This window comes from Folsomia candida, unplaced genomic scaffold, assembly GCF_002217175.1.
Source record: "Folsomia candida strain VU population unplaced genomic scaffold, ASM221717v1 Fcan01_Sc007, whole genome shotgun sequence".
NCBI lineage: Eukaryota > Metazoa > Arthropoda > Collembola > Entomobryomorpha > Isotomidae > Folsomia > Folsomia candida.
In genome coordinates, this window is record NW_019091199.1 from 3,786,643 (window position 1) to 3,814,106 (window position 27,464).

The 27,464-nt window shown below is 39.4% G+C and overlaps 7 protein-coding genes across 14 annotated transcripts; 4 read left to right on the forward strand and 3 right to left on the reverse strand.

Moving 5' to 3' along the window:
- Positions 1-26: 26 nt before the first annotated feature.
- LOC110851864 (origin recognition complex subunit 5) lies at positions 27-2,002 on the forward strand. Of its 2 annotated transcripts, none has more exons than XM_022099787.2 (3): positions 27-209; positions 289-362; positions 427-2,002. In XM_022099787.2, the coding sequence occupies exon 3, from the start codon at positions 441-443 to the stop codon at positions 1,839-1,841; it is 1,401 nt and encodes a 466-aa protein (XP_021955479.1). In that variant the 5' UTR covers positions 27-209; positions 289-362; positions 427-440; the 3' UTR covers positions 1,842-2,002. The 2 variants fall into 2 exon arrangements, with proteins under 2 accessions (XP_021955479.1, XP_021955480.1); XM_022099788.2 differs by having other exon boundaries at positions 294-362.
- A 145-nt stretch (positions 2,003-2,147) lies between these two features.
- Positions 2,148-9,126, forward strand: LOC110851710 (sodium/hydrogen exchanger 9). Of its 5 annotated transcripts, XR_004835226.1 has the most exons (17): positions 2,148-3,045; positions 3,670-3,809; positions 3,937-4,122; positions 4,191-4,248; positions 4,492-4,717; positions 4,817-4,943; positions 5,005-5,125; positions 5,208-5,231; positions 5,323-5,501; positions 5,590-5,821; positions 5,903-5,936; positions 6,044-6,269; positions 6,776-6,805; positions 7,132-7,222; positions 7,352-7,545; positions 7,789-7,905; positions 8,282-9,126. XR_004835226.1 is itself a non-coding variant. In XM_035853378.1 (16 exons), the coding sequence occupies exons 1-16, from the start codon at positions 2,667-2,669 to the stop codon at positions 8,336-8,338; spliced, it is 2,304 nt and encodes a 767-aa protein (XP_035709271.1). In that variant the 5' UTR covers positions 2,148-2,666; the 3' UTR covers positions 8,339-9,126. The 5 variants fall into 5 exon arrangements, 4 of the variants coding, with proteins under 4 accessions (XP_035709271.1, XP_021955284.1, XP_021955283.1 ...); XM_035853378.1 differs by lacking the exon at positions 7,789-7,905; XM_022099592.2 differs by lacking the exon at positions 7,789-7,905 and having other exon boundaries at positions 6,044-6,092.
- On the reverse strand, positions 9,116-11,545 carry LOC110852624. Its single transcript, XM_022100732.2, has 2 exons — positions 9,982-11,545; positions 9,116-9,919 (listed from the first exon to the last, which is right to left on the reverse strand). The coding sequence occupies exons 1-2, from the start codon at positions 10,761-10,763 to the stop codon at positions 9,163-9,165; spliced, it is 1,539 nt and encodes a 512-aa protein (XP_021956424.1). The 5' UTR covers positions 10,764-11,545; the 3' UTR covers positions 9,116-9,162.
- Positions 11,546-12,183: 638 nt separating this feature from the next.
- On the forward strand, positions 12,184-14,827 carry LOC110852625 (EP300-interacting inhibitor of differentiation 3). The gene is made up of 11 exons (XM_022100070.2): positions 12,184-12,343; positions 12,440-12,696; positions 12,769-12,927; positions 13,089-13,142; positions 13,220-13,293; positions 13,370-13,645; positions 13,719-13,844; positions 13,918-13,951; positions 14,038-14,180; positions 14,252-14,323; positions 14,403-14,827. The coding sequence occupies exons 2-11, from the start codon at positions 12,441-12,443 to the stop codon at positions 14,418-14,420; spliced, it is 1,212 nt and encodes a 403-aa protein (XP_021955762.1). The 5' UTR covers positions 12,184-12,343; position 12,440; the 3' UTR covers positions 14,421-14,827.
- Positions 14,828-14,953: 126 nt separating this feature from the next.
- LOC118432916 (tubby-related protein 3-like) lies at positions 14,954-19,063 on the forward strand. Its single transcript, XM_035853385.1, has 7 exons — positions 14,954-15,577; positions 17,577-17,729; positions 17,809-18,036; positions 18,097-18,321; positions 18,386-18,473; positions 18,551-18,721; positions 18,795-19,063. Exons 1-7 carry the CDS (start codon positions 15,416-15,418, stop codon positions 18,926-18,928), a joined length of 1,161 nt encoding a protein of 386 aa, XP_035709278.1. The 5' UTR covers positions 14,954-15,415; the 3' UTR covers positions 18,929-19,063.
- On the reverse strand, positions 15,628-17,520 carry LOC118436126. 2 transcript variants are annotated; one of them, XM_035853382.1, is made up of 4 exons: positions 17,428-17,520; positions 16,850-17,351; positions 16,468-16,790; positions 15,628-16,382 (listed from the first exon to the last, which is right to left on the reverse strand). In XM_035853382.1, exons 1-4 carry the CDS (start codon positions 17,458-17,460, stop codon positions 15,726-15,728), a joined length of 1,515 nt encoding a protein of 504 aa, XP_035709275.1. In that variant the 5' UTR covers positions 17,461-17,520; the 3' UTR covers positions 15,628-15,725. The 2 variants fall into 2 exon arrangements, with proteins under 2 accessions (XP_035709275.1, XP_035709274.1); XM_035853381.1 differs by having other exon boundaries at positions 16,441-16,790.
- An 11-nt stretch (positions 19,064-19,074) lies between the features above and the next one.
- Positions 19,075-27,191, reverse strand: LOC110852626 (orphan steroid hormone receptor 2). 2 transcript variants are annotated; one of them, XM_035853384.1, is made up of 10 exons: positions 26,949-27,191; positions 25,039-25,193; positions 24,806-24,921; positions 21,800-22,458; positions 21,660-21,689; positions 21,512-21,573; positions 21,414-21,445; positions 21,163-21,318; positions 19,702-19,745; positions 19,075-19,563 (listed from the first exon to the last, which is right to left on the reverse strand). In XM_035853384.1, the coding sequence occupies exons 2-10, from the start codon at positions 25,158-25,160 to the stop codon at positions 19,369-19,371; spliced, it is 1,416 nt and encodes a 471-aa protein (XP_035709277.1). In that variant the 5' UTR covers positions 25,161-25,193; positions 26,949-27,191; the 3' UTR covers positions 19,075-19,368. The 2 variants fall into 2 exon arrangements, with proteins under 2 accessions (XP_035709277.1, XP_035709276.1); XM_035853383.1 differs by having other exon boundaries at positions 21,800-22,461.
- Positions 27,192-27,464: the final 273 nt, after the last annotated feature.

The following is a 27,464-nucleotide window of genomic DNA, read 5'->3' on the forward strand; positions in this document are numbered from 1 at the left end:
AGTCACCACCAGTACATTCTTTCTTACTGCTGATTTTGCCGGCTGAGAGTGGTTGATGGCGGGTTGGAGTGGCAGATAGATTCACCAAATTTGTTCCTTAATTTCTCCTCGTTTATCGTTTAAAACTAATTGAAACTACAAGATAAAATAACTAATCTAGTTTGAGAAATAAGTCGACATCCCAGATTCACTATTTCCGGCAGTTGACGGTAATTATCAATTTAGAGCTTGTTTTTTGTCCCCTCATGTATTAATGGTATCAATGTTTTGTAATATATTAATGACTAGACCAGATCACAAGCAGTTCAAATCTGAATCACCCAAAATTCTGGTCTGACTCTATTTTCAAGCAGACAGTCAAGGTACGATTATGATATTACCATTACGCAAGCGGAATGCATTACTCTAATCTAATTACCTTTGTAGTGTCAATTCTAAAAATGGTGGGGATTCTTTGTCGAGAGGCTCAGGTTTCCTCCCTGGTCGCAGCGATGGAGGGAAATCTTCCCCAGGCCTTGTTGATCTGGGGTCCCCCCTCCACCGGAAAATCACTCGTCTTCAGCACAGCTTTGAGCCAGTGCGGCATTACACGAGTTGCGAAAATCAGTGCGATCGAAATTATGTGTGGAAAGCGGCCCTTTTTCGAAACCTTGCTCAAGCAGGTCTGGCGTGATGGAGAAGTTAAATGCGAAAATTTGCCTGTCTTTGTTCGACAACTTCGAACCATGTGTGATCACCGCGACGCAAAACATCTAGACAAAACTGTCATAATTATTGATGAGGCCGAGTACTTAAGAGATAATCATTCAGAAATCTTGGAAGTGCTTGCCAGATTACAAGAACTGATTCAGAGCAATTTGTGTGTTGTAGTTTTCTCAAGTATTGTTCCGTCATTGGGATTCAGTGGAATTTGCAGTATGAGGAGCATCCCTACCATACATTTTCCGCAATATTCTGAAGAAGAGATTGTCGACATTATAACGACATACTACAAACCCAAGAATGCGGATTCACAGCTTTTCACCCAATATGTTAATATGGTTATAAATGTATTTTATCAAGGTTGTCGTGATCTAAGGAAACTATTACGACTGACACTCTCCAATTGGGAATCTGTACAAAAACAGCACACCATTCAACGGCAAAGTCTTCATAACGTGTGGAAAAATGTTGTTCCTCAGTTGAAAGAAGATTTCAAAGCTCTCAACTCTCAATTTTTGCCCATGACGGATAACAACAAAAGGGACAAGAGTTTCAGTACAGCAACAACAAGCTTGGCATCGCCGGCTATGACTGTATCACAGAGCACCAATTTACCATCAACAGTTAGTAAGGCTTTGGCTGCCACTGCTAATACTACTACAACAACTACTGTTCCAAGTACAAAAGAAAGGACATACGATGATATTCCTACATTTTCGCGATATATTTTGATTGGCTCATATCTGGCCACGCACAACCCTCCATCATCAGATAAGCGCTTCTTTGTGAAAGGATCGACGCGCAAAACTGGCAAAAAGATGAAGCTTAACGTGGGGGCACATCTTCAAGAAAACGTGTCTGAAAGAACGAGAGCTTTACGAAGTTTTGATCAAAACCGTCTCAAGTCAATCTTTGCATTTTTGGTATCCTACTGCTCTGGGGGAACCGAAGCGTACGAGGGCAACGTAGACTGGCTAATGCAAATCTCATCTCTTTGCCAATCTCAATTCCTTCAATCTCTAGGAGAAGACACTTCGGGAAATATCAAGTACCGTTGCTTAGCTGACTACGATTTCATTCTTAAAATTGCAAAGAGTGTAGATTTTGAGCTAAACAATTACCTTTATCGACTACTTTGAAAATGGGTTTACAATAATGACCACAAGAAACAATAATAAACCTGCACTGATTAACTTTCCCTCAGAATAAGTATGTACAATATATTAAATACTTTCTTAAACCATGTAATTTTATGACAATTTTATTGTAAGAAAGTTTAAAATACAGCCACGCACATAAATTATGTGATGCATTACGTCTGATTTCCGAGAGTTATCGACCATAGTCATGCATAGACATGTTTGCATACGCCCATCGACAGTCATTCAATTCAGTCACATTCAGTCAGAGCAGCACTATTATTATGAGCCAGCTGTGTGAGTTTTCCAGCAGCAGCCTCCTGTCCAGAACTGAGCAGAAACAGATTATTCACCAAACTGCTGCTGCCGTGAAAGCAGAGCTAGCAAGCTGACTGACTAAAGTAAATCGTGTCAGTTATTTAGTCAAGACCAGTTAATTCAAAATATTTACTTAATTCCATGCAATTTACTCTGATTAACTATGTTTAACTTGTTGAGTCAGCAATCTTTGTAACTTTCCAGTCAGAAAGATTTTAAACATTACATTGCGTTCTTTACTACAAACTATACAAGTCAGTACTAAAATGTGAGTCAAGTCAACTTATTTTTTCACATTTTTGTGATTTTCTAAAATAGAGAATTACAATTACTACATTGTTTTGCTGAGATTAATTTGAGATTTAATTCGGTGCCATTCAATTTTTGTGAAACGAATGACTGTAAATGTGTCTGCATTATTGTGACGCCGTACTACGCATCGCGTGACATTGAGAAGACACTTTTGACGTCTTAATAACCAACACGGCGACACGCGACGGAGAGGAGATGGGGGTTTCGTCATTATTCAGTTTCCGTCAGTTAAAAAATGGAGAAAGCGTCAAAATGAAGTCAAAAATGAATAAGGAAGCCCTACCCCGTCGGCCACCTCCTTGGACCCTGTTATGGCTGATTGATATTGGAGTGCCTCGATCTCGTGGACTTTTCATTATCTTATCGGTGCTGGTTGCCTCATCGGTGACCCTGGTGACATCAGCCCCTTCGGAAGACATCGAACTAGATGAGAAAGCTAAAGCTAATCACCGTTTGGATTCACTAAATATCTTGCTTTATACAATCCTCCTGAGTTTGACTGTTGTCACCATCTGGTCATTCAAGCATCGACGAATCCGTTTCCTTCATGAAACAGGGCTTGCAGTCATTTATGGTGAGTCAAACAGACCTGAACTTGTAACGATAATGGCACAAATGTCATTTTATTTGACGTGTTACGCAAAATCTGAATGAATTATATATATATATATTGCATATCGTAGGATCTTTCATTTTAAATGTTAGTTTGGTTTTCCTAAACCTTCATACATTCATTCGGCAAGTGTGGCTTAGGTATACCAGACGTTGTTGATTTAATTATAGCATAATATTGAGACGAGGCTTTCCTTAAGCTTATGCTTAATCCTTTGTCGTGTTCTGCTCGTATATAATTCGCAAAGTGGTTTTGCGAGGATTAAAAATTTCCGCTTTCAAGACCGGCTGCAAAGAGTTGCGTGACAAATATTGTGTGAGCAATTGTCATTTGGTCCGAACGTAGAAATACTATCTGTCTCGTACGTGTCCGATCGCTGCTCATTAAAAAGAGGAAAATATATTAAATGATCTGTATCAACTAAAAGTATACGTAGATAAATGTTGAATTGAAATAGAAACCTATTTCAATACCAAACATTTATAGCAAACGCTATAAATGTTAGGTATGGTATGAGTGACCTTGAAGTTGACTTGCTATTGAAAATAATAATGCAAATGTTTTTTATGCATTCTATAATTTCAGGTCTCATTGTGGGTGCTATAATAAAATATGCGTCAAAATCTGGTAGCGTGACACACATAAATGTGATCCCTGCGCCTGGTGAAGATAGTCAAATGAATGGGACACTACTCCCCCCTGATGCACTATGGCTTAATTTTATGGTAACTTAAGTATATATGAATACGATATACGCTCTTAAATAGAGACCAGTAATTCGGTCATCTATATGACCCGAAATACTGTCTGTAATTATACTGGTTAAACAAAACATTTAAAAATGATTTTCAGAAACAAGGCCAGAAACCTGAGGATTTGAGCAATCATACCTATTCCTATGTATTCAAAGGAGAAGTCAAAGGGAGTAATGGACCAAAAGACAAAGAAATTGAAGAAAAGGCGACATTTGATCCCGAGATCTTTTTCAACATTCTCTTGCCCCCAATCATTTTCAATGCGGGATACAGTATGAAACGCGTAAGACCTAAATACTTTGATTATGAAGTAAAAGAAGCAAAGTCATATCATGTTATCTTTTATTTCAGAAATACTTTTTCAGAAATCTTGGGACAATATTCACCTTAGCATTCATTGGAACTACAGGTATGTTATTAAGTTAGAAATTAAGTATATTTACAAAACTGCATACTAAATTTTACAATACCGAAAGCTTTCAGTAATGAACTTGAAAGTAAAATATCATCAAATATAAAAATACATAATTATAATAATTTTATAACATTTCAAGAATCGCGATCGACAAGCATCTCAATTTATTAGAAAATCGCTGTCGCTGTACAATAAATTTCAATACAGGTTGGATTATTATTATTATCATTATTCTAGTCTCGGCCTTGGTGATTGGTGGCATTCTCTACGGTTTCATAAACCTTCTCCCCACCTCGTCTACTTTTGACTTGGTAGATCTCATGTACTTTGGCGGACTTATATCAGCTACGGATCCAGTCACAGTCCTTGCAATATTTAACGACTTGCACGTGGATGTGAACATGTATGCTCTTGTCTTTGGCGAGTCAGTTCTTAATGATGCCGTCGCTATTGTCTTGGTCGGGTAATGACGATGAAAAATTGTGTACTTTTTATGTAGTCTCCGAGTTTTATACGTTTTTTTATTCTTGCTGACTAATATATTTTATCCTTTTTGATGCAGTGCTATTCAAAATTTTGCTGAAGAAAGTACTGTACAAAGTGGGTCCAAGATGATCGCACTGTACGAATCCTTGGGGGTATTCGGTTGGACCTTCGGCCTCTCATTTCTCATTGGTGCACTGATGGGTGTAAGTATTGTGGTTTATTCATCAAAACTAGGGGATACTAATTGATATCTATGTGTTTCAGTGCTGTACAGCTTTGTTAACCAAGTTCACTCACATTAAGGACTTTCCTTTGTTGGAAACTGCACTCTTCGTTCTTATGTCATATAGTACCTTTCTCATTGCTGAAGCGGCGGATCTCACAGGTACGCATTCTGATGGGCTTACTCACTATTATTGATACTCAAGTATAATATTGTTTGACAATTGCAATTTTACGCTCTGTAGGAATTGTTGCTGTACTATTTTGCGGTAAGAATAACTATTGTTAAATCTTAACCCTTAAATGTCAGATCCTTTTGTACATAAAATGTAATATTGTATGTATTGTACGCTGATCTAGGCATTTGTCAAGCACATTATACTTACAATAACTTGTCAAGAGATTCAAGATTGAGAACTAAGCAGTTGTTTGAACTACTCAACTTTCTGGCAGAAAATTTCATTTTCTGTTACATCGGAGTGTCCATGTTCACATTTCCAAAGCACAATTTCGACTGGATTTTTATCTTGGAGGCATTCGTAAGTTCATAATTTAGACGATTTCATACCTGTCTCCGTTACGCCGAACCCTGATGACTGATGCATTTATTGTTATCTATTGTTTCAGCTGGCAATCATTGTTGGTCGTGCAGCAAATATCTACCCCTTGTCGTTTTTGCTGAATCTTGGGAGGAAGAAGAAAATACCCTGGAGTTTCCAACACATGTTGTTCTTTTCTGGCCTTCGGGGTGCAATTGCCTTTGCGCTGGCCATTAGAAATACACTCTCCCTAGCGAGACAAACACTGCTGACCACAACTAGTGTCATCGTAATAGTTACCGTGATAATATGTGGTGGTGGTAAGCTTATAAAATACTGTTAAAAACACGTTGATGTGCGTTCGTTCAAAGTTCAGAACTAACCGCCTAGAATTTTTACAGGGACCAGTCAACTCTTGAATTGGCTAAATATTCCGTAAGTTAATATGAATTATTCTAATCAGATAACTGTTCGCTTTTCAGATAAGACATAGCAAAAATATTCAAATGTTCACACTTATTAACATTATGTTTGTGTTGCAGAGTTGGAGTAGATGACGAAACGGAGGTTATGCAACTACATATGAGAAGTGTAAGTGATTCCGACTATATTGTAAATCAATCGAATGGTGGTTGTGACCAAGATCACAAACCTTCCCGAGAAATGAAATCCTTCGGACAATCAAGTTCGAGTTCGACTGGTGGTGGGATGGCGTCGACGGGTGCTGAGGCTGGTGATTGCGAAGAGAGAACTGAAATTCAACTTCTGGTATTTAATCTGAAAATATAATTATTATTTACAATCTGCCTTCGTCTTTCCATTCTCTTGCTATTCCTCTATCCAAACAAATATGTAGTAGTGTCTATTAATGTCAATTGCAATAACTTTTAATAATGGCCACTGGTTTAGTCCACGCGCAATATTCCACACTATAGTTATTTGGAATTTTATCTGTAAACAATTTAATACGCCGTCAGCCAGGAAGTCACTAATTTTATATGAAGCAATAATACTTCCCAGGAGTGAAGTCTTTCCACGACACCACCGCCACCAACGCACAACACCTGTCGTCGTCTCTCACGTTTTGAAATTTTTACAATCCCTCACAGTTTGAAGCTTCCAGTTTCAGTTTTACAATTAACCCATTGATACGATTTGCTTTTGTTATTATTTAAAAAAAATTACATGTGTTGGGTCCTTGCTCATTTGATATCCACAACTTGTTTTTTGTTTATCCAAAGTTTTCCTATGAATTTACTTTAAAAATTTCGTAGTTGTACACGCCTTTGGATGGCAGCCCAAAAGTAAGTTTTATTGGCTAAATTCAATTCACTCCAAATGTAAAAATGCTGCATATTACTGCACTTGCACGATATCAATATAATTTCTAATCGTGTCGTAATGTTCACCGCCACCTTTGCATACAAAATTGTTTCTATTGTTTCTACAGAGTGACCTCCTCAGCTACCAAGTTCGCACAATGTTATAATGCTTTTGCAGTTAATCTCCTAGTCTATCTTAACTTTTTTCGTTCTGTATTTGGATATCTTTTGGCTTCAAACCTGTTCCATTATACAATGTTTGTGCATGCATTTTGTTGGAATTTTAAAACATTTGGTTATGATTGCAGCCGGACGGAAGTGGAGTTGACCCATATGTTGAAGGGACACCACCAGCTCAAACAGACAAAGCTCTGATGGCACGTTGGTGGCAAAAGTTTGGTACGTTTGTTAGCTTGAACAATTAGTAATGATACCACTATAAGGTTTACTTCGATTCGATTTGATATGCAAAGGTTGTTGGCTGTGATGCATTAAATAAATTATTATTAATTCGATTTACTATTATAGATCAACGCTACATGAAGCCCCTACTTACGCACAGCAGACCCACGCTGCTCGAGACATTGCCAGTGTTTTGCACTCCTATTGCAAGAATTTTGACCACGACTGAGCAGCTTACACAAGAACGGGTTGAGCCGATCAACACGCTTTCTGGCGAACCAACGTTCGCTCAAACATTTGACGGACATGATTATAGAAGGGTATGCCAAGGAAATTGAGTTCGAAGTTTGGAATCAATCGCGTGCTGTATACGCTCCGTAGTACATAGTTCTTGTTCAGTATTATGTTTGCCTTTCAGTAATATTTCTTGCAAAATTGCAACGGCGAAAAGTGAATGCGATTGGAATGATAATTAGTTTTGTAGCGTAGTATGGACGAAATTGTTTGTTATCAAATTACGTTTTTTTGTTGGTTTTGGTAATGTTCTTATTTATGTTTTGTAGCCACAGTTGCCTAAGTTTGCGTACGAGCCATCAGTTCTGTGACCTTTTTGTAGACCAGATGAGTGTTGTAAGCAGCGCGACGTGCCTGTTGTCTTTTGTGTCAGCAGAACGTTAAAGGTTAATTATCTCTTGAATATTTGTCTATTTTAGATTTTGCAATATAACTTTTACATATCTGGTTGGAGCTTAATAGTATCGCATGTGTTATTATAATTATCTGCTTACTCCTAACTGGGTGCTTAATTGGAAAAAGCTAAATATTGGTGTGAAATGTATACTTGGTTAAAGAAATTACTATTCTACTATCCATAGATTTTCTAATGCTAAACTAATATATTAGTTAGTTTTCGCTATATTTACCAGTCACCACTGACCAGAAAAATAACCCTGCTAATTAAAATACCTGAAAGTGCTATGCATTTAACAAACAGTACTAAAAGCCTAATCGGTCTATGCTGAATTTAAATGTGGAATTTCCACTTTTGTCACACAGGATTACCAAATTGGAACCAAAATTCTAATCCCTGGAATTGATGGAGATTCAATCTAATTTACAAGAAATATTGCTTTAGTTTACTGAAATTTCAAGGTTATTACATACAACGTAGTATACAGATTCAAACTGTTTGTGATATACTAATTTTGAGAACCTCCTAGTAGATTATACTATTGAGAATATTGAGATGGACATTGATTCACATATTGTATTCTATTTGTTTCATCAATTAATTTAGAGGCGTTATTACTTATTTGATAGTCAGAAATACCTAGATTTGTACTTTAGTTCTTTAGTAGCGTTATCTCCTCTCCATTACTAGAGCGTAGTAATAATGACGTCCTTTCAATTTTTCATGGAAATTGGACTCATGTGCTGAAGTGAAAACAATGCTAGTCGTCAATCAGTGTTAATCTCATGCTATTTATTCTTATGATTGTTCTCGTCGACACGTGAATCTATATCTCGGGAGGAGTGCCAATCTTTCATGTAAATCAAATCAGTTACCAAAATATATTGGTAATTGAATGAAGTACCGACTGTTATTGCAATTATTATTCTACGTAAGATCTGCTGTTCATATAAAATAGTATGTATCTCCACATTCTCCACCCCCGGTGTGAATGGTTACAGTTATTAATAGTCAAACAAGTGCATAATGTGACCTGATTTAATAATTTATATTAATCACTTGTTTTTAAATGTTTTGTTAGCTAGTTTACGACGTGTACTTTGTGCACTGTGTGTGCAGAGTAAATTTACATAAGTGATTATAATGCTTACTATTGTATCATGGACATTCTGGTAAATAAATTTAAGTGCCATACTAAATTTATGATGTACATACTCAAAACTATGACAGATATGTACGTACTTTATTAATGTACAGTTTTGACAATCATATCTCGATCATATTCATACTTTTCTTTCTGGAGCTTAATTCTTCTTAGGTAGAGTTTATAGCCGAGAAAGAAGACTGTCCTTGCACACAGATTTACAAAAACTCTCGTCACCCAAAACCTTAGGAGCCAAGAGACGCAAAACTGATGGGAATGGTAGCAAAGCTTCTCGAAGAAATTCATGAGGAAATACACATTGTGACAGTCCTGAACTTTCGCCACGTTTTTTAGCATAAATTGGAGCATTGACTTTGTTCTGAAGAAGAAAAAGTATCTGGAAGAGCCTGCCGTCATTGTTCTCCACAGCTTGAGCAAATTATCATCCGCGAGTTTGAAGCTAAAGAGAAAAATCTCTCTAAAAATCTCGAGATTCGTCTCCGAGTCAAAGTTGCGATTGAGGCAGAGGTTGAATTTATCCTCAATCCCGAAACGCTTTCCGAGCACACCCCACAAGTGAATGAAGCCTGAAATATTTTTCGGAAATTTCTTTGTCGACTCATGAATTCCGAAAGTTGTTGGGAAAAGGGTGATGAATCCAAAGAAGGCAAACTGGAGCATGACCATGTCGTACTGACTCAGTGGCACGTCAGGATTGATGGTGGTGTAAATTTTGTCCCGATCCAGGCCTATTTTATCCAATGGTTGCAGAAGGGCCAAATCCTCCTTGAGAGCGAGAAGCAGGACCTGTTCCTCCGCGTCCAGCCTCATCGTGTGTGTGGGAGGTGGGACAAAGACTCTTTAAAAGATTTAAAAGTTATTTTTTACTCAAAAATATTGATTTTTCAACGAAAACCTAACCTATAGTTTTTGGACACGTTGCTCAACCCTCGTCGCAAACTGTCCAACTCCTTCCCCGTCACGCTCTCCTCATTGTACTTGTGCTGAGGTTTTGTCTCAACGATGCTGGACACCGACGACTGATTCTGTCCATTGTTTTTACTACTTTTCTTGGCTGCAGACTCGACATCGTCAGCCTCTACCAGGTCACACTCGTAAAGGTTTTTTATGGCAATAATGAGAGACAAGTAACGTTTGAGCGTATTTTCTTTTTTGTGTATTGATCCCGTTCTCAGGAGTAGCGCTTGGACTGGTTTAATTGCTAGCAAAAATGCAATAGCCACCAAGTGGGCAAGAATTATTGCGAAAAAGTTCCTTTGGATGAATTCCTTGCCTTCCTTCAAAAGTTCGGGGTCAATGTCGGACACATTTTTGAATTGAACAGAGGAAATATCTTCCTCGATTCCATTGGGAATGGAGGTTGCGACCACGACAGGAACTTGGGACGCTTCTCGAATCAGTCTGTTGTATCTTCGGACGGAAATAGTCTCAAATTGTGGTTTCTTTTGCTCAGTACCGTCACGATTAAGGACTCCGATCACGGGCATGGGTCCTGTGAGGTCAATTGTGAAGGGGACATGAGAGGAGGAGTCTGATGAGCAGATCGAACTGGAACTGGTCGCTTTTTCCATGAAATCCTTGTCAGAATAGGAACTGGAGAGTAGAGTCGTAACTTGGGGGCTGCTGGTGGAGGTTTGCTCAGAAGAATAGGTCGTCTCAAGTGAGACATTATCTTGACCCATGTCGAATTTTATTTCGTTTGCAGCTAATTTCGAAATATTTTACGTTTTCACAATTTCTTTTCTCATTTTTTTGGCAGTATAATTCGATACGAGGACTACAATGAAACCTCGTCGCGTCTTGATTGACGACCACAACAACACAAGTTGGGAACAAGTGTTTGATGGTGGCGTGTACAAACTAGACAGCGCTATTAAAATTACAGAAACTACAAAAACTGGTTGGATTGATAACGCGAAGGTTTTTAGTATTACACAAGTAATAGGAAAATTGTTGCCCAAATTGAGATTAAAATGAGGATTCATCAACAGCCTCTATCATACACCGATACGAGTGAGATTGATCTCAATCAAATTCCCAACGTATGATAATATCTACAGCAGACAGAAATTAGTAAAACCAACGCCACTACTACTGTTCTAAGGATAAAACTACGTAGGTATGTAAAGTACACCAAGAAGAAATAAATGTAAAACAGAACTGACCTGACCACTTGAATTATTGGATTACTGGTTTATCAAGGCAGAAAGCAAGGGTTTCATATTTTGCATGCATTTTGTGCTGATATAATGAATGAATAAAAGTATGTAAATATGTAGGCTAAACCACTGCGTGCATCGTGTATTCAACACGAATCGGAAATGGCAATTAAGACACTGTGCACTAACGTTTATTAGGGGAGCACTGTAATTTAGTAGGAAAACTGGTTTTATGTGCAATAATAATTCCATACACTTATTATTTCCATCAATTTTACCCAAGTATGGAGTTTCCTGTCCACAGATTTGAGTTGCAAAAATATTGGACATGGAGCAGCTTGAGTTACAATCCAGGTACTTTTGTGGATGAATCAGTTTTTATGGATTTTAATTATGGAAAGCTTTTAACACCCATTCATCATTCATTATAAATGTCATTTCAATCGTATTTTGTGTAATTCATTAAACATACACAAAACGTGGTTAAACTTAATGCGTAGCCAACGAAGTAAGTGCATAATAAGTATATGCATTTATATATTATAATCGTTGTGTGAATATCTGAAACAAAAAACTTTTATTCTAAAAAACCATTGAGCAACTTCCTGCATAATTATAGCTTTGAATAATAACAGAGGTGTTGGGAAATATTGAAAAGCTTTCAATTTGAGTATGCAATAATCCAGGCTATGTAATATTAATAGTGCATGGATTGTGTATCTATGTACATAGGATGTATGTATGTATGGGTGTATGTATGGATGAAGTTACATTTTTGACATCATACCGATAAAATTTAGATGTTTTCCACAAGCCTTGTGTTAATTCAGAGACGTCGAAATGACGAAAAAATACGAATCTACTTTAGAATTAACTGAATTAAGTATGATGAGTTGTATATATGAAAATTACGTGGAATCACAAGGGCAGGGGCAACAACGCAATAAAGTGGTTGCACATATGATGGGTAACAAAGGAACGCGGAGAGATTGAGACTCGTGTCAGTTTTGGCTCTCATTTCCTAAAGTGGGTTTTTTTGTTCGAACGATTATTATTTTTGTCGACGTGAAATTCGGTTATACTTTTAGAAATTCTGTACCCACGTAAGTCAATAAATTACTAATCTGAAGTGTTGTTGGCTATAATTGTGTCCGAATTGGGCTAACTTGGAAATCATTTGTACCTTCCAATATTTCTAGAATGTCGCGATCAACCAGAGCGGCCAGGAAACGGGACGAACCGGAGCCTGAGCCTGAGACGTCAATGGCCTTGGCGTCAATGGCTGATGAGAGTGCCTCACCCCCAAAAGCCCCCAAACTCTTGTCGGAGGATGAATCATCCGAAGAGTCGGATGACTCTGAATGTGGCTCTGGGACGACGACCGTGTCCAGTGTTCCCGACGCCACGGGAGGAGCGCTGCGACGCAAATACAATAAACTCATTGACGACTGTCGAAGTATGTTTTGGCTGTTGCAAGTTTGAGCAAGTAAATTATGTGAAACTTTATCTCTCTTTCATATTTTTTTAGAGCTTGAGAAGAGGGAGGGGTTTTCGTCCGACGTACAAGCTGTGATGACCAAAAATATCCAAAGTGCTTCCTCCCTTTTTCAACAATTGTCGCATACGCAGCCCCAAGTGGCATCTGAAAATGCCAATAGGTCCCAGATAATGACTGAAACTGTGGGGAGTAAGTTGAGCCATTTAATTATAGTATTTGTTGTTGGATCAAGTTATGTTTAACGATCCATTGTTTAATGAATGGTCTTATTCTTAGAAATTGCAATGCGATGTTGTATTTCATTGACTGTTCATTCATTCAACATTATAAATATGTTTGATTCGTTCTAGGCACGCCTGGAGACTTGTATATGGCCTTTCTTCACACAAAAATGATTTCCGAAGGTATGCTATTAATTAAGCCAGTTTTAATACGCTTATTCTGCGGTATAGAGTTGTCAAGTTTGATTTCTCGATTTCAGTACTTCGGAGCAAAACGGATAGCATTGGAGCATCAAATTCTGGGTTTAAGATGGACGAATTTATATCCAACGTGGTAAGACAATTTTACACATATTTAGGTTTAATTTTTGAATTGTACCAATCCTTATCTATGTTGACGGTGCATTTAGAAACGGAAAGCTGTAACAGACGCGGACGACCTGCCTGCATACTCTTCAAAAATTGTGTCAAAGTTTCTTTCAATGGAGTTTGCCGTAGCCTCTAAAACATTGCCTCTCGTCACCGCAGTCGTCGGAAGTTTTGACAGAGACGCAATTTCAGTACCAAAAGAGAAGAAACCACGTGCACCCATAGTTCGAAAACGATTTGATGATGTCGAGAAAACCCAAGAAGAGGTCAACCTTGTTCACTACAACAAGTCGGAAGGGCCACAAAAATTAGCCCATGTAAGACGCAGTTTGCTTGTCATTTAAAAATAATCTTGGATAACATGTAGAATAAATAACATTTTCTTTACAGCACTTGAGTAGGCTTTTACGACAACATACGAGAATTCATACCGAACCCACCACGTTGTACGAGTTTTGCCTAGACCCAGGATCCCTAAATAAATCAATCGAATCAATTTTCTATGTGGCGTTTTTGGTGAATTCCTAAAATCTGAATATATGATCCATGCAAATGTTTGGTTGTACTTCAATCTGTTTTTGGTCACCAGGTCCACGATGGAGTAGCCGGGCTGCATAAATTGGGTAAGTAGTAAATAAGTGCATATCTATTAGTTGTGTTTGCATAAATTTGGAAATGAAATTTAAAGTATATAATGTTTCATAATTAGCTGGGTCGCCGATGAAGGACTTTGCTATTGAAGTAAAACCTGAGAAGAGGACAGAAGAGGACGAACAACAGCAGAAGCAAATATCCAGCAGAAGAAATACAAGAAATCAGTACATTTTGTCATTTTCCGCTAGAATGTTCAAGGTTGGCAGTTTGAAATCTGTTTTATACGAAATATACAATGTTAATTTTACGTTTTCTCTTTATTCGTTTAGAAACTTTGTCAGGCTGCGAGCGGAGACCCCATCATTCCCCCCTATGCAACCATGGAAGGGCTTCAAGCAATGGTAGCAATCCACTAAACGTATACATTGTCATTTACTCTATGCAAGAACTAAATAAAAACCAATCAAATTGTCGTTTTAGGAGGACAAGCAAACATAAAATTTACTATAGCCAAACTGGCCAGGCGCCACACAGAGAATTTTTAAATAATACACTATGATCGCTGTATATTCTCAAACTTCTACGTACCTGTCGTTTTTATCTTAATCTTCGGAATACAAATTTTTACCCTATAACAATATAAATCCTATACTATTTAGCAACTTTTGTCTTACATAGCCTTAATTCAACGCAATTATAAAATTGTTTGTAGCCTTCAGTATAATTATTGCTCAGCTAACTCTTATTATAAGTACAATATTTTAAGTAATGAGATAACATTGTTAACAAATCTCCAATAAACGCAGTGTGCCAACATGTATCGACACTTAGCAATCGTAACCCGATCGTCAGGTGCCTAAGTAGTGTCGCAACATTTTGGCCATATGCATTGGATTAAAAAGTAATGAGAACATTTGTGTGTCGTTATCATGTCAACGTTATTTATGCGACAGTCACAATTTCATATAAAAATTGTCTAACCCATCTCATCTCATCATGATGTGCTACACCTTTATAAAATTCAACTTTGTAAAACCGCTGTGGATCGTAAAATATCTGTAGGCAGCGTGTCACGACCGACTAATTGACAAACAAATTCTGGAAGTGATGGACACAACCAATGAGGGACAAGGGGACTCATCTCACTCCAACCTGTATGCGTCAATCCGGAATCTAAAAGACATTCCAATCCCAATCATCGTACAAGTTTCCAGTTCTGAAAAGTCTGACAGGCCATCCAATCAAGTTCCTCCACAACTGGAGAGAGACTCGGAAGTAGCCAACGGACGTAACACTTAATTTCACCTTAATAGTTTTTTTTGTTGTATTTGTACAACGTATTTTTGACTCATTGGAACTGCACAGCAACTCGTGTCCACTCCGTGACCCCCAAAGAAACGAGAAATGGGACTTCCTTCACCCCAAGACCTCGAACTGCATTCACAGCTCCCTTGAGAAAAATTACTCACCGCACTGTGACGGCCACCTCTGAAATGTCATTGCTGAGTGAAAGTTCATGTGCAAGTAGTCTAGCAAGCCCTATCAACACAGCTTATGCATCCATTCACCCAGCAGCTCCTTACTCCCGTGGGAGCTGGATATCGGGGAAAAGTCGACCGATTTCTACATCTCGCATCGTTCTGAAGAACATTAACGTAAGAAACATTTTGAGTTCAAACATTCAAACAAACATTTTGAACAAACGTAAGAACGTAACAAAAGGTGATAACGAGTTTAATATATAAAGTGTTGTATGTATGTATACATATAAATAATGTGTAAAGAGATTAGAGTTAACACAAATTAATACTTTGGACCAATGTAGATCTCAACTCCATAACACTTTAACATAAACTGATTGATTTTGGTGAAAGAAGTCTCATCAAAGAACTTGGCATTAGTGAACTTATTAAGACAGATAGGATAGGCATCATAAGGAGTGGATCCTTCTGGAGAAGTGTAAGGGGGGTCTGAGACAAATTGTTGATGTAGACGAAGAAGGTCGGCGAAAGAGTTGGCAAGGTGGAGATGAGCTTCATTTGCCTCCAAATCATCCACATGACAAGAAGACAAGGGAATAAGTTCCCAGGCGAGGTGACCTTCCATCAAACTGTACTGGGTCACAGTATCCAACATGTTGGTGTCCAAATGGAGGTTTAAACCAGTTATGCTCTTCCCGAAATAATTGATGTGTGGGTTGGACACCACGTAGAGTACCCCACGCTCTTTGGCCACCACCATTGAGGAAACAGTTTCTTTTCCTTCTCGTTCTTTACCAAAGGGATATGGGAGGAAGGCCCTGAACTCACGGGCCAAGTACTTGGAGATACCCAGCTTCATTCCCCAAATTTTCATCTCTTCTAACACTTCTTTCTCTGCGCCATTTGGCAACGCTACATACTTGTTCAAATATCGAAAGTTGGATGTGGCTGGGACTAGTTTCCTCAAGAGTGTGACGAACTATAAAATGATAAAATATGTTGACCAACTGAATGAGCTAATTGTGTAAATTATGTACTTGTCTGGCTGCATAAACTTTGTTGACCTCTTTTTCTGTTAAAAAATATCGTCTTCGACCAGGAATTTCAGTAACAGTTGGGGGAGGTAGCTTGGCATCGGAGAATTCTTTAACGTAGGAGGGCCAGGGATTTTTACCACCACCACCACTACACCCTAAACTATTCAAAGCTGTACTAGCTCGTTCATCCTTCTTCTCCGGATTTTCGTATGTAAAGGGGGTCATGATGTGAAGAATTGTTGGCATTCTGCTTCCTTTGTCTTCAAAATCTGACACGACGTACTCCCACTTACTCCTATGGGCATGACAAAACGGGGCTGCTCCAGATGTCCCATGATATCTGAAACAGGCTGAAATCAAGGATATCTTTAGAAAATAGTCTCCAAAAAAATTCAACCAAATTTCTCACCATCAAAAATGCAAACAACTTTTCCTCCAATCTTGTCACTCGTCTCATCATCCAAAACTAGTCTCTCATAGCCAGCAATTTTTCGCCAAACAAAATGAAACTTTGTCCCCTCGACCTTAATTCCATCTTTGGCTGCCTTGATCTTCCTGATCGCTTCATCCTTCTCGTTTTTACTTAATGGCTCCACCACCTTATCAATATAACCTTCTGGAGTACACATGTCGAAGTCGGGAGAGTCGAATTCCTCCTCTTTTTCTTCTGGACGAACAATAGCGTAGAATGTTTTCCTTATTTTTTCTATCCCACCGTCTGATTTATCCACATGTTTCTCTCTTTTATCCATGTTCATGACCTTGCCTACTGAACTCCAATCCTTTCTTACTTCCCTCACAACAATGGTACGGTCTTTGTACTGCGGTGGGAGGTCATCAATTTTTGGTGGCTCTTGAGGAATCATCTCCCAAGAATATTTTGCCTTCTTTGCAGAGGAGGAGGAGGAAGCCTATGAACATTGTTATTATTATTATTATTATCTTATAATTTTTGTATCATGTCATATCCTTATCAGTTTCACTCACAGGAGAGGGTGTGGTTACCTTGTTTGATGACATTGTGCAGTACAGTTTAGATTTATTTATTTATTTAATGAGAGCAATTTTTGCTATTCCCGGGTCACATTTTGAAAATACAATGAATATATATTGAGATGAGATAGCCATTAATGCAGGGTCGACAGGCGAAGGAGAGCGAGACCATCCTCCGGAACAAGTTTCAAATTCCGCTGCCCACTGAAGACGCCTATAACGAGTGGCGTGTAGGTATGGAGGACCCCACAGAAGAGTCCCGCAAACTTTGCGACCTGTCCGAGTTGTTGTACGAAGTCAGTTGACTAATAAATGGGAATACAATTCATTGATTTAAAAAAATTGCAATTTATGACGATGCTTTTAATAATCAAGGTGGAGCAGGAACCACCTCTCGATCCTCACCAACCAGAGTCAGAGGATGTCTACAAGTTCAATTTGGTCTGCGGAAGAATTGCCGAATACTGCTCAAATTTCGTTAGGATGCCAACACCGCCAGGATTCATGGTGCAGTGTCAAATCACTCGGTCGCGACAAGGAATTAATGGTCTGCTGTATCCCACGTATTTTATGCATCTAGAGAATAAGAATGGTGTTCCTGGGGTTAGTTTTTATGCTTTTCTACAAAAATTTAAACCCGACTAATACGTGTCTCTTAACCAGGTGATGATTCTGACTGCGGTTCGGAGCAACCTGGTGAAAACGGATTATGTTATTAGCACAAATCCAGCTGAAATGTCACCAAAGAGCGAATTTTGTGCCGGAATTCTCCAAACAAATCTCTGGGGATCGGACTGTGTTCTTAAAGTCCCTGTGAAATCAGAGAAAAATGGAGAAACTTGTGACGAGCAGAAAAAAGAATGGGAGCAATTGATGTCTCTCAAATTTGTGAGCGCATACAGTTGATTGACAAATTGTAATGTGATGAATGACCAATAGAATTTATGTGCAGGAATCCAACGCTCTTGGAATCAAAGGCCCGAGAAAGTTGTCGGTTGCAATTCCAAAATTGAAGTCTGATTGGGAACAGTGTCATCCGGGTACGCATCGCATTTCAGTGTTGAAATATTTATACACAATTGTGTCCCATGCATAAAAGTAATGTTGCACTTGTCAGGATCTTTCACGTTTCCTCCAAATGACGAGGACACTGAACAAGTGGCCATTGTGAAGAACAGGGCTCCCCGATGGAGTGAGGATACCTGCACGTACGTCCTCAATTTCTCCAGCCGAGTACAAAGGTCAAGTGTTAAGAATTTCCAGTTGGAGTATCAGATCAAGGGTTCTGGTGAGTGAGACAGACGAAGAGCTCACAGAGACGTAAATTTTTGAGTTTATTTCCGTCTTTATTGAAATTTCAGACTTCACGTTGCTCCAATTTGGTCGATGCAACAGAAGCAAGAACTTCATTTTGGACTTTAGCTACCCATTCTGCCCATTGCAAGCTTTTGCTATTGCGTTGACCTCTTTCGACGTCAAGTGGGGGCTGGATTAAGAATTATATCATCAAGTCGGTCAAAAAAGCTGTCATGTTCAAATAAACATCAAAGTGAAGGGTGAACTTATATACGATAAGTTTCCTTTAAAATGTAGTAGAATATGAATAGTGGAAGGAATAAAGTGAATTTATGGATTCATAGCTTATGTCTTTCTCCTTGTAAATACATATCGCATATTTATTTAATTAATCAACGATCAATAAAACTTATGGAGTACTAAACTGAGCAGTCGAAGCTGGAATATAGTCTGTGCACAGAAAAGCCAGTTCTTCAGAAGAATAATACATACAAAATTGACTCCTGTTTTAATACACAGACCATAATAAGTAATCTACAATAATTGTGTATAGATTTGTATAATTTCCATAAACTTATAGTACACGTTCGTAAATAGTTAGTATTAGCGGCTGTGTTGAACATTGCCTCTGAAAATGCTTCATGACTTGAACATGTCGCAAAGGAGTCGTTCGATGGGAATGTCACCGATGGTTTGTTTGAAGAAAAGTTCCTCCAAAACCTTCCCACCGATCCGACGAATTAGAGGAAGGATGAGAAGTAGCTTCCCGAACCGGATTTTGCTAGGAGGGTTCTTTCCTGCGCAGTACTCCTGCAACATGACGTGCGTCTGGTCCTAAAATTTCATTTTTTTATAAGAAACATACAAGTATATATCTGCGAATATTTATGTAAGATTAGGTCGGTTTGGTCGCGCCCATCAATTAATTAATGACCTCTTAAATGAAATAAAAAACCTGAAAAGTAAAAGTACCTGCAAAAGTTCAATCTGAAGTTGTTCACGTAGTTTGGCAGATTCTAGGGAGATGAGCAAACGTTAGCATTTTACAAGTTCATTAGGCCTTGCGATTACAAGAAGTAGTATAGTATGGTCAGTTAGGAAAGAAACCTTTGAAAAATGCCTGTAAAATCCTAAAAACTTAATTAATTCCAAAGAAATTTTCAGGGGTTATAAACAAGGTCTCTACCATTCAATTTTTTGCTTCATATGGTCGACAGACCCCCATCCTTCCTATCTGGCGAATTATTTGCCTCGCGGTCCCAAGAAGTGCTTTGCCACTCTTTCTCGCTACCACTTTTGAGGTGTGTGTCCAAATGTGACGGAATCTTACTAAGTTTTTGGGTGGTTTTGTTCGACGACTATATTCTCTCTTGCATAATGCCCAAAATCGTTCATTGGTCTTGCCTGAGGGACGTAGGGAGCATATTCCTTTTTTGCAACAAAATCGATTTTTTTCGACCGCAGGTAGTCCAGAACAACTTTTGACGAATGACATGTTGCTGTGTCCGGTCAGAAAAGTACATTACGATTATTGATAAAGGGCATCAAGATCTTCTTTACACACTCGTTCAGATATCTCGCCGAGGTCATGGTGGCTGGGATCACGAACGACTTTGAGACGTCCCCCAATGAGTCCAATTCTTGCCCCATTATGTGCTTTGTGGGGAATTTTGACTTCGGCGTGTATTTGAAGGAATCTTTAAACGTTTTTTTATTAGTACATGAGTAGTACTTCCTCCCAGGGATTTCATCTGGATCAATCGAGCACTTGGTCTCATCATCCATGACCAGAATCACAAGGATGTTTTGCTTAACTCATTTTTCAGCAATCTGCCGAGAGTTGGGCTTTGCTCTTTTTTGCTGACCTTGTTTGTTCTTTGGTGCAGGTGTCGCCTTATAGGATTTGACCCCCAACTTCGTAGGTTTAATAACATGTAAACTTAATTTTGGTATTTTCAATTTGTAGCCCAAATTACCATCTGATATCCCAAGGTTATATTTGTCTTCTTTCTGAACTCTACGTATCACTTTGGGGGTCGCTACACGAGCAGGACGATTTTTTAATTTTTTGAATTCAGCATTCCTGCTCTCCTCATACATATCTAAAACTCTGAAAATTGCACCATTATGAATTTTTTCTCTTTCGAAGTGGCTATAAACCATTATCCGGACGCGCTCGCACACTTTTTCGTAGTAGTGGCAAATGTTTTTTGCGAGTTGTTCTCGATTTTTTGTTCTCATTTTTGAACTAGTCGAGATATCGACTTCCGGTTTTCGGATTTGGGTAGTTAATCGCATGGACTAGAAAACTACCGCGTTTCAACTCAGTGGCAATTTTCCTTTCATACGAATAAATATATTTTTCAAAGGTTTCTTTCCTAACCGACCATACCTTAATCAGTGTGTGTGTATAAATGAAAGACAACAATTGACCTGGTTTGAATAGAACTAGTGCTTTCAAACAAGCAAGTTCGGTGTGATCCGGTCTAATACCGCTAATTCTGGTCAAGGTCTCCCTTAGAATCCGAACATCCGAGAGCAAGGTTTCATGTCTGAGTCTCGGAACCACTGAACCAGCAACCAAGGTGGCTGAAGGAAACAACGTTCATGATAGAAATTGTAGGTATCAGGTGGGCGAATTAGGAAATGGAACATGGAAAATCGTTGCATATGAATGTACTCACCATCATCGATGCTTAAACCCCATTGTGCCGAACTGATAGAAATATTAAGCAAATCAAATAAATGCCATTCTATTTTTTTAACCTGCATTATCACAAACCTAAGAAGAAACAGCTCTGGCCAAGCCTCCTCCAAAAGGATCGTTTGATCTGTTGATGGCAACTGCATTGTGGAGAACAAGAAGAACAACAACTATTTCAATCCTGCATAAAAATTCAGTCAGAAGGTCATGTTGTGGGAAAGCTTACGCTAAGGAATGAAGGGACACTTCTCGCCCACTGCGTAATAAAAATTAAGAAATGCACGAATTAATTGTTTTTGCTGCAATTATTTAATGTCTTCTTGATTAGTAGTACTATGCAATTTATTTATGTAGTGCTCCACTCACTTTGACACTCAGGAATAGCAGCTTAGCAGCACATTCATAGACGCTCTCGTGAATGAGATTGCCAATGTGGAGGTTCTCTAAGAACTTGTAGTAATTGCCCTGCTCCTCTCCCCCCGAGGAACTCACCTCGTCCTCCTTGTTGACGGCGGACGAGGTCGTCGTCGTCGTCGTTGTTGTTGTCGTCGTATGACCACCACCAGCAGTGGAAGGAGTCCCGATACGACTATCATTGCTGTTGCTGTTGGTGCTATTACTTCGTCGGTCGTCCTTCTCCTCGCACGGGCTGAACCCCAGCAACTTCCGGTTGACGGCTGAAGAAAGCTGGAGAAAGTCGGAGCCTGCAAACGAGTTGTTGAGGATGGAGTTGGCGTTGGTAGTGGGTGGAACAATGGCGGTGATCGACGTGGGGGTGGTGTTGATTGGTCCTCCTCCAACACCTCCACCAAGGGCGGAGAGGGCAGCAGCAGCAGCGTTGGAGGGAGAGGTGTGGGGGTGGAAGGTTGGGTGGAAGTTTGGGTGGTGGGGACCGGTGGTTGGGGTGAAGAAGGGCGGGTAGAAGGCCGACTTAAAGGGGAAGTAATACGGGGAAAATCCGGCTGCAAACTGCGCCAAGTATTTTGGTTTGGAACAGTTTGCCCGTGGTGCCCGCTCGTGCTGAACTGCTATAAAACCAGACACTTATTAGCCATTAAAAAACTTGAGGAAATTGAGTACATGGCAGTCGTCAGAATAATCCACATCGTCGTCGCAAATTCCTTCTAAATGGTGCTTGCATGAAACTATACATATGCTCCTGTCATTATCAATTTGATTGGTTCTGCTAATTGCCTGGCCACTTATGTATTTTGACTCAATTTAAAATTCAACCAATTTTACAAACAAACATTTTAATTTCTCAATTACTGCACAAACGACCCGGAGGGTGAAAGCGTTCTCCTTTTATGTCTCATCATGCCCCCACTTTTTACAACTCTTCAGCATTGAACAAGTGCCTGAAGTACACACATATGCACGTGCATATGCGGTAACAATATTTCGTGGCATTAGTTTTCTTCTGAAACTCCAGAACAAAATGTGTCGCTTTTCCCCAGGATGGGAATCTCTCCTGATCAGATTTTGTCAAGTGTGGCGTGTGTGAGAGACAAGTCGTGGTTTTGATACGGCTCAACAATGACGAGAATCGAGGAGAAAGTGTGAACGCGTGCAGCTGACACCGCTGCGACACACCCTTCACACTTTCCGTCTCTCTCTCTCTCTAATGGCAAAGTAAACACCTTCAACTCAATCACAAAGCAAACATTGCAGCAGCCTGACTTTTTCAGCAAAGTGGAATTAGAGACTTGTATGCATTCCACAAGAACCAGAGAGCATTTTCACTTGAGAAAGTGACTTTTTGCCAGCCCGGACCAAAGATTTTGTACACTCGTCCCCAAAATGCTGCACTAAATAAATAAGCGTAGGAAATGCTCTCGATATAAATAAGGGGAGGAAACATGCATGATCATAAGGTGCGTGCGAGGAATGACTTGATTCTATTTTTAAGGGTCGTTTTGAGCACAGGTGTGCAATCGGTTAACCCCAACAAACCCACGACGATATAAGGTCCACCACTTTTGGGTGACGCTTGTAAAATTAAGGAAGGTGACGAAGCAACAGCAGTTTTCCTATTTTCATATGCACTGACTGACCCCACCCTTGAGTTTGGTTCGACTGTACTGGTTCATAAAGAGATTCATATTTGCAAATCATTAAAACGGACAGAGCGAGAAAGGTGAAAGTTGTGAGTTCTGGCAACAACCTTGATGTTTTTTTCAAGTTATTGATGATAATAATCGCACAGCAAGAGCAACATTGTGCACCGCATAATAGGAGACATACGTGCTTTGAAGTCATCAGAGAAAGGCAAATGATTTGGCAGTTCTTGTGGTGTCAATGTCGCTTCTGTGGCTATTGTATGTGGATTTGTGTGGAAATGTGAATGGCAGTGTTTCTTGTACAGATAGTGCAAATAATAGTCGAGAACTGTCACTTCCTGACTGACAAAAGAGTCAAATCAATCAACTTCTCAGCTTTGGCGGATGATTACACGGCCAGAGTCATGAATAAAGGAGGAGATAATTCCTCCAAGAAATGGTCGTGGTGGAGAAAGAGCCATCAAAAATTAATGTCGCCCGCTACTGACAGCAAGAGACTTATGACGAGTTAAAAGGGCATCATTAGTCACGCAATAAAAATGCTACCAGCTGCCCCTTTCTCATCATTAACCACCACTTTCCACCCATGCGATACCACCACCACCATCACCACAAATACACGACGACGCTGTTCAGGGACCACGAGGCCGTCCGCATTATGATTATTATTATTCAGGACAATTATATGACGAGGAGTCGTCTCGTAATTTCGAGTGCGTCTTATCGAAACAACCCAAATTACCAGTCCTTCAACTGCTCACATATTCCTCATAATTTCCACCCTTCTTACCTTCCTCGTTAATAAACTTGCAAACTTCATCAGCATTTTTGCCAGCTAATAAGTATTTGCTACCCATTTATTATCGTGGCTGGCGTTGTTCTCTTAAACTACGAATGTCCATCGGATACTTTTCCATGAAAGCACTTGAGATGAATAATCAATGGATGGAAACACAAATAAAGACATCATTAGCAGGAGCGGAGGAGGAAAAATGACGACGCCACTCGAGCCGTGAACAAATAATCCTCCCGAAAAGAGCTCCACCATTTCATATTGCAATTCAGTTTTATTCAATAAACCACATCCATTAAGGACTCACTTTGTTGTAACAAGTGGATTTTGCTCTTTGAAAACAGAAACAGATGGAGAAAGTGAGATCTTTCTGTTGACATTACTCAAAATCCAACTTTCTCACTTTCCCCACATCAAAAGAAGTCATCTAAATGCGCCCTAAATGTACGTCTAAATGCATTTATCAAGTATGCAAAAGAAGAGGAAAAATATTTCATATAAAAAAGAAAGGCACCTTACCGTCACGTTTCATGTTGACGTGCAAGCACTTTTTGAACCTACACGCTTGACACTGGTTCCTTCGGGTGACGTCCACCACGCAATTGTTGTTCTCCTTGCACACGTATTCCAAGTTTCTAATAAAACCAAGCATGTGAAAGAATCTTAAAAGTACAACTCGCAGCAACCACGTATTTATTTATACAAGGCTTGATCGTGTTGTAGTAAATATGTATCTGATAAAATCTATCTACCTCCGAATTGACCGCTTGAAGAATCCTCGACATCCATCACATGAACTCACTCCGTAGTGCTTACCGCTGGCCTTATCTCCGCAAACCCGACAAAGAACATCCGGCTTGCCATCCTTCTCCATCGTTTGATTGTTGGGTTTAATAATCAGCAAAATCTGTCAAAAGTTGAGGCAAAATGAGACGCTTCATTGAAAGCCGTAAATTATGGAACAGCCAATGTGCATATAATAAATAAACGACGACGTTCGGTTCATTAGGTGTAAACCAGAGTTTGGCTGATATTTGACGACAGAAGACGACTTTTATGCTCCTGATACACTTAATTGTTTTATCTCTTTTATGCTTCGATTCAATTCTCATCGCGTGGGCGATAATTGACAATTGAAGATGGACAAGCTAAACTCCAGGCATCTTATTGCACCTGGAGGACCATAAACTTATACAACACACGGTTATCTCTTGGCTATTGAGTGGATTAGTGCATATAACTCTTCCCACAAGGAGCGAAAGTATTATAGTCTGTGTATTTGAACAGTATGGCAAATTTTGTATGCATTTCTTATGGCGAGCTTGCCACCTCTTAAATTCACGGACCGTAATTGACTACTTTTCTATTCTATCACAAATCGATTCGTTCCGCGCTTATGCAACCATTCCAAGTAAAACTTTGTTAAGCAGTTTGCAATCAAAGTTAAAAATAATGCTTTTCGCTCAATCAAGACCAAATCTGAATATAATTCTATTTGACAATGCATGTGGGACAAATAATCATCCCATCTGCCTCCTCCTTGCCCTGTCTTCATATATGTTTATGGTTTGTACTACGTAGAATTCAGAAATCAAAAATTTAAATTTTGCATGACGAGGAAACAAATGAAACAAGGGCTGTGGCTCAAGTACAACAAGGGATGTTGCGACATTATTCCGGGAGGAGGACCCTTTTGCCCCTTGTAATCAACCACCACTGTCCTCTCGTCGTGTGGAGTGGAGAAATTTCCCAGTCATCAAGGCACCATTAAATGTTTTTGCTTCATTGGCTGCAACTCAAAGTTTGCATAATTCACGCAGCGTGGAACGGATTTTGAATATTTTGTAATTGATCCCCCGTCTTTTCGACCCCTTCGTTGAAATCGGGAGAGAAGTTGGATGCATAAATCAGCGTCAAAATTGAAGCAATCCATCAAACCTATTGGTTAGAAGTTTAAAAATACGTGAAAAATATGCACCCGGTCCGCTCGATAGATAGAAAATGTGACACATGGAAAAAACAGGATAAAGTTTTCACTCTGAAGACGTGTTTTTCATGCAACACCAGCTGACGACGACACGACAAGAGATACATTTCCCTTCGATTTGGGAAATCAGAATTGACTTTGCTGAGAGTGAGCCACATGTGGGCGGATGGACGGCGGTGGGGGTGAACTGGATACTAATGTCGATTTAAAGTTCTGGTCGTGGGTGACAATTAACAGGTGTGGTTCACCTGTCAGACTCCACGCACACCTGACCCTCATCCACGCTTTATACCGCTTTCACTCGTGATTTGGTATGCACGATGAATGTGATGGTGATGTGATTCCGACCCGCTATGAGGGTATAAGTTATTAACAGACAAATGCTCACTTTTGCGTGTATCATCTCTTCAAATGACTTCTAAACTACTTACGAATTTATTAGCTATTCTTGGTTAGTGCATATCATTGAATTATCGAGAAGTAAATATAACAATATGCACACAAAATCGGAGCTGTGCGATCTCAGATAATCTGATAGTTTGCAAAAATGTCTTGGAACCTCACGTGATTATAATTTGAATTGTCTAAATGAAGATAAAAACTTAAAACTGTTTTCTATTCTAGGAACCTAGTACGAGAAAGATGATACATAAATAATTAAGTTAAAATGCTTACCGAGTGAATTTGGGATTGCGAATTTTGGTAAAGTGTAGGGTTGACAGTTCAGACTTATTTTTATTAAATTTAAATTTTTCTTAATCTCACTTTCCCCCGAACTTGGAAATAACTGGATACACTTTATTTCGATGAATGGAGCAAGTAATTTAGTTGAGGCAAAATGAGACAAAAGAGAGAAAACCTGTATCAATTTCCCCCAAGTTCAGCAAAGTCGACTATCTCTCTGGTAATGGAACCCTCTGAATGAAATTGAATCTGAGGTGCAGTTGGCGATTGTGTATGTGTGCTCATGTAGATGACTTATCGGGCAGGAGGACAAAGATGATGACCACGACCGGAGGAGCAGGATGACGGGGAGGCCTGGGCATTGGTGGAATGAATCCGCCTCTCTCTTCGCCCATTGGCCTCGAGACTGGTGACTTTCTCCCCTCGGCTTTTCCCCTCCTTTCTCCTGCCCTCCTCCTGCGTCTCCATATCGCACCCACCTTCCCTCCACTCGCCTTCTGCTCCTCA

Excerpts from the sequence above, each read along its gene's own strand:
- LOC110851864 (XM_022099787.2), top strand. The coding sequence starts at position 441 with ATGGTGGGGATTCTTTGTCGAGAGGCTCAGGTTTCCTCCCTGGTCGCA.
- LOC110851710 (XM_035853378.1), top strand. The coding sequence starts at position 2,667 with ATGGGGGTTTCGTCATTATTCAGTTTCCGTCAGTTAAAAAATGGAGAA. Across the intron at positions 3,810-3,936 it reads CACTATGGCTTAATTTTATG|AAACAAGGCCAGAAACCTGA; the intron begins GTAACTTAAGTA and ends AATGATTTTCAG. Across the intron at positions 5,126-5,207 it reads TGAAGCGGCGGATCTCACAG|GAATTGTTGCTGTACTATTT; the intron begins GTACGCATTCTG and ends TACGCTCTGTAG.
- LOC110852624 (XM_022100732.2), bottom strand. The coding sequence starts at position 10,763 with ATGGGTCAAGATAATGTCTCACTTGAGACGACCTATTCTTCTGAGCAA. Across the intron at positions 9,920-9,981 it reads AACGTGTCCAAAAACTATAG|AGTCTTTGTCCCACCTCCCA; the intron begins GTTAGGTTTTCG and ends AATCTTTTAAAG.
- LOC110852625 (XM_022100070.2), top strand. The coding sequence starts at position 12,441 with ATGTCGCGATCAACCAGAGCGGCCAGGAAACGGGACGAACCGGAGCCT. Across the intron at positions 12,697-12,768 it reads ACTCATTGACGACTGTCGAA|AGCTTGAGAAGAGGGAGGGG; the intron begins GTATGTTTTGGC and ends ATATTTTTTTAG. Across the intron at positions 13,952-14,037 it reads AGCCGGGCTGCATAAATTGG|CTGGGTCGCCGATGAAGGAC; the intron begins GTAAGTAGTAAA and ends TTTCATAATTAG.
- LOC118432916 (XM_035853385.1), top strand. The coding sequence starts at position 15,416 with ATGTCATTGCTGAGTGAAAGTTCATGTGCAAGTAGTCTAGCAAGCCCT. Across the intron at positions 17,730-17,808 it reads TGTCCGAGTTGTTGTACGAA|GTGGAGCAGGAACCACCTCT; the intron begins GTCAGTTGACTA and ends TTAATAATCAAG. Across the intron at positions 18,037-18,096 it reads ATAAGAATGGTGTTCCTGGG|GTGATGATTCTGACTGCGGT; the intron begins GTTAGTTTTTAT and ends TCTCTTAACCAG.
- LOC118436126 (XM_035853381.1), bottom strand. The coding sequence starts at position 17,460 with ATGTCATCAAACAAGGTAACCACACCCTCTCCT. Across the intron at positions 17,352-17,427 it reads AGGTAACCACACCCTCTCCT|GCTTCCTCCTCCTCCTCTGC; the intron begins GTGAGTGAAACT and ends CAATGTTCATAG. Across the intron at positions 16,791-16,849 it reads AGTTGTTTGCATTTTTGATG|CCTGTTTCAGATATCATGGG; the intron begins GTGAGAAATTTG and ends CCTTGATTTCAG.
- LOC110852626 (XM_035853383.1), bottom strand. The coding sequence starts at position 25,160 with ATGGAGAAGGATGGCAAGCCGGATGTTCTTTGTCGGGTTTGCGGAGAT. Across the intron at positions 19,746-21,162 it reads ACTAGTTCTATTCAAACCAG|AATCTGCCAAACTACGTGAA; the intron begins GTCAATTGTTGT and ends TCATCTCCCTAG. Across the intron at positions 19,564-19,701 it reads TTCAGATTGAACTTTTGCAG|GACCAGACGCACGTCATGTT; the intron begins GTACTTTTACTT and ends ATGAAATTTTAG.